The sequence below is a fragment of the Urtica dioica genome, chromosome 6 (genome assembly GCF_054948205.1).
Source record: "Urtica dioica subsp. dioica isolate 48M chromosome 6, U.dioica_male_clone48M_v1_H2, whole genome shotgun sequence".
Lineage (NCBI taxonomy): Eukaryota > Viridiplantae > Streptophyta > Magnoliopsida > Rosales > Urticaceae > Urtica > Urtica dioica.
The window spans coordinates 7,059,031-7,067,273 of NC_142761.1; the positions used below are offsets into that span (position 1 = coordinate 7,059,031).

The window sequence follows — 8,243 nt, forward strand, 5'->3', positions numbered from 1 at the left end:
AAATAGAGGAGATAAATCTCGCATTTCGATTAAACACGAGGGATACTCTTGATATTTTCCCAATATTTTACGGATACTGAAAAGAAAATTGACAACAATAAGACTAATTATTTATCACTTATCAAATATCACAAAAAATTTAAATATTGACACATTTAATATCAAATGTGTCACGAAATCAACAAGTTCGTGATCAAATGTGTCACGAAATCAATCACTTCGTGATCGATTTGATATTAAATGTAACAAAATTTGAATTTTGAATGATATTTAATAAGTATCAAATAAATTGTATCATTGCTGTCAATTTCTCATGCTAAAAACGTTAAAAAAATCAACAGAATCATTTCCCAAATTTTCGATAACAGAAACGGAAAGCAATGATATTTCGCATGGTTAACGTAACTACTGATCACTTCTAACTATTGATAAAGGTTTTAATACCAAAACTTCTTAATGCTACAAATAACATGCAAATAGCTACATCAAGGGATGAATTTCCTCCAACCAAATTAGTTTATTGTCTTTAAAAATTATACATGTTGTCAATCAATAAGCAACTATGTTGGCATCTCTTTAGATACATGACAATCTAACTCTTGAATAGATAGATAATAAACTAGATGAATAAAAAATTATTGAATCTCGTTAATAAAAAGAAGAGTACATCTCCAAAGACCGGACCATTGCATTTGCATATGACTCTACAAAAGTGGATATACAATTTCACATCTAATCTCACAATAAGTTGCGCCGTAGAGCAATATCATGTGTTTCTTTTGATTGAGATCTACCTAGTATGTTTTGTGCATACAAAACCATGACAAAACCTTTTATATATTGAATGATTGTCCTAATGTCGATGTAATTTGAATCAAATGAGTGACATCCTAGTAAATAGGCATTGTTGTGAGAATTTTCTCTAATAAGGTAACTAGGAATATGAGAGATATATGCATCGCGCTTAAGACTAAGATGATCAATTCGAGCTTGGGTCGCAAAAATCATGACCTAGCTCATAGGCTATAATTTCATTCCTGCCAAAAGGTATCGCTCAAGCCCTAAGAAAAAAAAAGAAAAAAAAAACAAGATATACCCATGTGAAACATGTGATACAAATTTGTACTCTCATATTGTGGCCATAAGATTTGGATATGATATTGTACCGTTGTGTAAACAGCATTTGCTTATTTTACTTTTTTTTAATAGTACGGATATTTCATTAAAATTGGGTAAAAAACCCATCAATACAGGAGAATAACAGCATAGTACATGGATTACCAAGACCTAAGTCGAGGTGAATCTAACACTAAATTCCGATAAAAGTACGATATGCGCAAACTTCCGACAACGGGAAGAATTACAAGCACCAATAGAGCACACAAGAGGCTCGTTAAAAAACCCAAAGATTGGCGATGGAAAAATCCAACCAACCTCAGTCCGATAACCACGATAGGGTGGTTCTTCAACCTGCATAGATTAAAACCTAACAGGAAATCCACATCGGGATAGTGGACGACGGCTAATCCGCCCCCAAAACAAACCAAACAAAACAAAATACTGTAACAAGATAAACGAGTCTTAAATATTTTTAAAGCGAAAAAAATCAAAATAAAATTTAAAGCCGCCACCAGGGATCGATAGCCTACACCGAAGAGCCACGCTTCATCGTCCCTGTTGCCTAGGAACCACGCCACTGCATCGTCGGGACCACGCCGCAGAAACTCCGTCGCCGAGGAGCCACTCCACAGCGTTGTAGCCGATGAGCCATACCGCTCTCTCCCCTTCGAAGTGAACCTTCGCCGCGCAGAAACTGTCGTCGAGGAACCGCGCCGCACAGTCACCGGCTCCGGGGAGGCACGCCACAGCTCCATCACCGAGGATCGTCGCCGCACCGACTCCGGGGAGACACACCGCAACTCTGTCACCGAGGAATGTCGCCGCACCGACTCCTGGGAGACACGCCGCAGCTCCGTCACCGAGGATTGTTGCCGCACCGACTCCGGGGAGACACTCCGCTCCTCCGTCGCCAACGTCCAGCACCGCTCCTCCATCCCAAGCGTGAAACGATGCACCGCCGTCGTCAACGAGAAGCACCTCGGTTTCATCTGCGATGTGCAAAGCCACACAACCGCCGACGAGTAGCGCCACACCATGAACGCCAACAACCTACCACGCATGGGCGTCGCCGGCCATGGCATCGCCACCGAGGATCCACGATCGACGACGCCTCGCCAAGCTCCCGCAGCCTCTCCTCTGTCAAGCGTCGATAGGTCTCTCTCACACCGATGGCGTTTCATTATTTATATCTCCACCCCCAGAGCCGAAGGCACTACGGTGAGCGGCAGAGGCCACTGCCCGTACCTAGCCCCAGGAGAAGAGTGGCGGCTACTGTGTTTTCCTTTGAAACCCGAGAGGAAACGAGATGAGAGAGAAACTAGCGTGTTTTTTCTTCAAAACTTTAAAGAGTCTTCTGCAAATTAATTATTTTACTTGAGAAGCTATAAACTCTCAACTTTTAACATATTTTTTCATGTACAAGAATTTAATTGATGGTTTGCTCTTATTTCCAAAAACCTTTTCTTGTTTCCATCAATAAAATAATGGTATTTCGGTTTCGATTAGTAGTAATCATGAAGATTATTTTATAATTACCTAAAACAATTATTTGTAAATTTTAGCGTGGGGGATAAAGACAATGCCTACCCCAACTTGCTAATAATATAACAATAGGGCAAAGAAATTGGAAAGACCAAAAAGGTCTCAAATAAGTGTCCAGGTTCATCCAATAGACATTACACAAACGTCCGAATCAAAATTCCCACACTCATATAAAAAGGTTTCAAAAAAAACACCGAATGCCAAGTTGTGTTTCACTTTCATTCCTCGTCAAAAAAAAAAAAAAACTTTAGGGAAAAGGAAATCACCAAAACACCCTTCCACTACGCCCTGATATAAATTAATAAACACGCATTTTATTTCGCCTCTACCCCAAAAATTTTCAATGGCGTCCATGACGACCCTCTTCGCGAAAACCCCCTTTCTTGACACAAAAAGCCACCCGAAAGCGCTAAGTTACCAATTTACCCCCGGTTCGAAACTCGCCGTTTCGACGAAGAAGAGGGCAATCTCGACAGTCCGTTTCTCGTGCGGTCTGATCGAACCGGACGGAGGGAAGCTGAAGGAGCTGTTCGTTGACGAGTCGGTCAAGGGAGAGAAGAGGAGGGAAGGGGCGGGATTGCCTAGGGTCAGGCTCACGCGGATCGACCTTCAGTGGGTACACGTGTTGAGCGAGGGTTGGGCGAGCCCGCTGGGCGGGTTCATGAGAGAGTCTGAGTTCCTCCAAACGCTTCATTTCAACTCGCTCCGACTCGGAGACGGGTCAGTCGTCAACATGTCCGTGCCCATCGTGCTCGCCATCGACGACGCTCAGAAACACCGAATCGGTGAGTCGACTCGGGTCGCGCTCGTCGACTCGGACGATCGAATCGTCGCGATTCTCAACGAGTGAGTTTCTCTCTCTCTCTCTCTCTCTCTCTTTTTTTTAATATTAATAAATATTGAGTCTGGGCTTGGATATTTAACCGTATCAATGATAGGCGGTCTCCTATATTGTGAGACTTTACTTTGGAAATATATTTTTCTAATGTGCTGTCTGCGATGACAACAAATTATTTTTTATGTGATTTTGGTTACGTGTCAATATATGTCTTCCATAGTTGTTTGGCTCTTGAACAGGGTGTTTGTGTGTCTTAATTAAATTAAGATAAAAAAAAGTCGGTTAGGAGCGGTGATTAATCATGCTATGCTTTTATTTTATTTTAGGAAAAATGATTAGTTACACTTTTTTTTTTTGTCAACTTTTGCATGTAGGGGAAAATAATAACTTGAATTATGCGGCAGAAAATTAATAAAATTGTTTTCCAGAGTTAATAGTGAAATATGGATGAGCGGGTCGTTTTTACTTTTCACTTTTCACCCACGATTTTTTGTGTTTCTCTTGTCTAGGCTTTGTCCATTTCGCAGGGTATGTTTTTGTAGTCTACGCAAAGAGAAAATCATTTTTGATATATCGCATACTTTTGATAACATTATGATTGAACTTTTAATTAATTATTCCGCATTATAACGTGCTTATCTATCTGTTAAAGGTGACACATTGCCAAGAAGGAAAAAAATGAAATTTAAATATGTCAAATGTTCAAGGAATCAGACAAAATCACAAGAATTATTCATTCAACTCTTAGCCAAGTCTTATAAAAAATATTACTGAAATGACCTTCCTGTAACTGAAATCACAAGATTTTTTTTTTTTTTTTTTTTTTTTTTTTTTTTTTTTTTTTAATGAATAAATCTTGGATTGTTTCAGAGTTGCAAAACAATAATAAATCTTATGCATCACACTGCCATAAACGAGAAAAGGACCTAAGAACACATATAGGGTCCTCATTTACTCAGTCATCCTAATTTATCATAAAATTCTCAAATTTTTTGACACATTGAACTAACATTTGACACATTAATTTATCATAAATCTTATTAAATCTCTTAATTTTTCTTATACAGAGACATTTTCAAATCTCCTTAGTTTTGATACTGGTGCTCATTTGAGATATATGGGCTTTGATCACCGCATTAAGTATAATGGATTTTCATATCCAAATCAATTGATAGTAAATAGAGTAACTCATGACCTTACAAACCTCGTTAAAACGCTTACTGTATATTGTACATTGTTGATTAATGGATGTTGAAATCTTTATGGACCGAATCAGCATTGAAACAAAATGTGCGAGATGAGTACTTTGTGACCTTGTTGAGTATATTTTTTGAGCGGTGTTTGTTTGAATTTTGTGAGAGCTGAAATCATGTTTAAGTATCGCGGGACAATGAGATCAGTAACTTGTGACCTTGTTAAGTCTTTTTTCTTAATGGTATTTGTTCGAGTTCGCTCTGATATCATGTCAAAGTATCACGGGGCTCCATCTACAATAATAATAAAAAAAAGAGAGTAAATAATTTATATACTTTACTAAGACTATTGACCGAATTCAGCTTCGAGATATTACGGCGGGTATTTGTTAGGTTTCCGTACAAAACTAAAGGGTCCATTAGATATATAGCCTTATTTACATATCTGTTTTGCTATCTAGCCAACTTTTAGTAAGTTCTTGATAAATAGTCATAAACCATTATTTACACGTTCAAAAAGCTTAACTGCAACAACAAAAAAAGAAAATAAAAATGTGTTGTAAATACGTCTAGTTTGTGGCTATTTACCTAAAATTTACTGAAAGTTGGCTAAGCAGCAATTCCGAAAGTCTAAGTGGGTTAGTTACCTAAGTTTTTGAAAAATAAATCAATTGACAATGAGTTGAGTAATTTGTGTCCTTGTTGAGTTTTATAGTTTTTTTTTTAGTTTTGTTATCATGGGTTCCATCTCAAAATTCATTCGCAATACAAAAGAGGGTAAATAATTACTTTATAAACATTGCTAAACCCCCCCCTGAAAATAGCTAATTCTCGATTAACGGATGTGTTCAGCGTCGAGATATACAAGCACCCGAAGGAGGAGAGGATGGCGAGGACGTGGGGGACGTCGGCGCGTGGGCTTCCCTACGCGGAGGAGGCGATAACGAAGGCCGGGGATTGGCTGATCGGCGGTGACTTGGAGGTTTTGGAGAAGGTGGAGTACGGGGACGGGCTGGACCGGTTCAGGCTGTCGCCGGCCCAGCTGAGGGAGGAGTTCGAGAGGAGGGGGGCAGACGCAGTGTTCGCGTTCCAGCTTCGGAACCCGGTCCACAACGGTCACGCACTCCTCATGACCGACACCCGCCGTCGCCTCCTCGACATGGGATACAAGAACCCCGTCCTCCTCCTCCACCCCCTCGGAGGCTACACCAAGGCCGACGACGTCCCGCTCTCCTGGCGCATGAAGCAACACGAAAAGGTTTTTACGACTCTTTTGCCTTCTTTTTTTTTTTTTTTTTTGGAAATTTTGATATATCTGCTTGTGCTTTTTATGATTATTTTGTTACATTGGTTTTTTTATTGGCTGAAATAATTTTTTGAGATGCATGTGCTTTTTTTGTTGTTGGAAATTTTGGTCTATCTACATGTGCTTTTATGATTACTTTGCTTCATTGCTGTTATGGTTTTGATTGTCTGCAACTGAAAATAGTTGAGAAAGTTTCAATTTTTATTTTTGAAAGATTCTTGGGACCTTGTCAGTCACCGGTTTGATTATCCCTGGAAGGAACAATTGGGGTGACTAGGGTAGTCTCTCTAGTTGATAATGCCAGGGACTCGTGGATTTTAGTTAGGTCTAACACGGGGACCACGATTATCCAAAAAAAAAAACCCGAAATTGTGTCACTCATTTAGTGTCATTTTAAAAAACAAACGAATTAGAATACGAGAATGCAGAAATAGTCATTGGCTGGCTAATTATTTAAGATGCATGTGCTTTCATAACTATTTACCCATATTTTGTTGATATTTTGATCACCTGCTGCTTTTGTGTGTAACTGTGTAGAATAAATCATATAGTTGGAAAAGTTTGGTCAGTCATTATAAATGATAAACTGTATTGTTTCTGTCTTTCTGGTATCATATAGTGTCCCTTTTGAGTTACTATGCTTTTTAGTTCTGATTTAATTTTAAATCCTCGGTTTCGTTAGGTCCTCGAAGACGGCGTCCTGGATCCAGAGACGACGGTGGTGTCGATATTCCCGTCGCCGATGCACTACGCGGGCCCCACTGAAGTGCAGTGGCACGCCAAGGCCCGGATCAATGCTGGGGCCAACTTCTACATCGTGGGGCGGGACCCGGCCGGCATGGCCCACCCGGCCGAGAAGAGAGATCTCTACGACGCCGACCACGGAAAAAAAGTCTTGAGCATGGCCCCTGGTCTTGAGCGCCTCAACATTCTTCCCTTTAAGGTATACGAGAAACACAAAGAACAAGAAAAAAAAAAACTGAACTTCGTAATGTTTGTTTGGTGGGTCACTCATCTCTTCTCTCGGGTTTCGCAGGTCGCGGCGTACGACAAGACTCAAGGCAAGATGGCTTTCTTTGACCCATCGAGAGCTCAGGACTTTGTTTTCATATCCGGAACCAAGGTATTATTGCAACAAGAATTATAAAAAATCGCGACTGTTTTCGTTATTTCAAACAAAATGTCGCCAGGAATTCGAAATTCCGGCTTTATTTTGAAATTAATGAATTTTCAGTCGAAAATCGGAGAGATTTCGGATGTTTAAAACCTAATATTCGACTATGCATTTTAAATTTCTCTAAATGTTCTAGCATGGGCAATTCATCGGTTCCTGCTTCTTGACCAATTTAGCTAAAATTAAAAACATTTGAAAACAACTGCAAAAAATTTTTAGACTACAGCTATATGAAAACAAAAACAGTTTGAGTGAACTACCAAACAGGCCCTTAGTTATTATGTTCTAATTTTGCGTTTTTGGTTTCGTCTTGTTTTTGTGTTTTACAGATGCGAACACTTGCGAGGAACAAAGAGAGCCCACCAGATGGGTTTATGTGCCCGGGTGGCTGGAAAGTTCTTGTGGATTACTACGACAGCCTGGCGGTTCCAGCGGGGAACGGGAAAGTCCCACAAGCCGTGCCCGCCTGAGAAGGGATGCTTTGTCTGATATTGTGTGTGACAAGTGTTATGCTCTGATTTTTGGGAGAAACCTTAAACTGCTTTTAAAATATTCTCCTCCTGGGTAGACGAAATTTACGGGCTTTTTTTTTTCCTGAATAAAACTGAAACGAAATGCACATGAGGCTTGATCGGTACATAAGCTTGGCCTCATTTTGTATATAGCGCCAACAAAATTGCAACATTGGTGCTGTGTTGCATTTGGTGCTTCAGGGTGGTTTGTATCATACTGGAATTCTCTGGCTTTTTTTCTATTTAAGGGACTCATTGTGTGAAATGTCTGAAATCTTGGTGTGGTTGTTTAATTAATCCTCTGAATGTAGCTTAGAAAATGAGTCTAAGATGGCCTTAAGTACAACTGTACAAGTAAAAGAAAAGAAAAAAGGTAATCTAGGATGGGATGAGATGAGTGACAGCAAATTTGACGTTTCAAGAGGTGAAGGTTTTTTATTTTTATTTTAATTTTATTTTACTTTTATACCAGCATTTGAGTGACCCGGATCATATTTTAACTTCTTAAAATTATCTAGTAACTAAAAATTTATTAAAAAATATAGAGTAAAATTTCAAG

At 39.5% G+C, this 8,243-nt stretch overlaps 1 protein-coding gene across 1 annotated transcript; it reads left to right on the forward strand.

Moving 5' to 3' along the window:
• The first annotated feature begins 2,850 nt into the window (after positions 1-2,850).
• On the forward strand, positions 2,851-7,949 carry APS1 (ATP sulfurylase 1). Its single transcript, XM_089616853.1, has 5 exons — positions 2,851-3,507; positions 5,545-5,950; positions 6,681-6,941; positions 7,035-7,121; positions 7,502-7,949. The coding sequence occupies exons 1-5, from the start codon at positions 3,005-3,007 to the stop codon at positions 7,640-7,642; spliced, it is 1,398 nt and encodes a 465-aa protein (XP_089472979.1). The 5' UTR covers positions 2,851-3,004; the 3' UTR covers positions 7,643-7,949.
• The last annotated feature ends 294 nt before the right edge of the window (positions 7,950-8,243 follow it).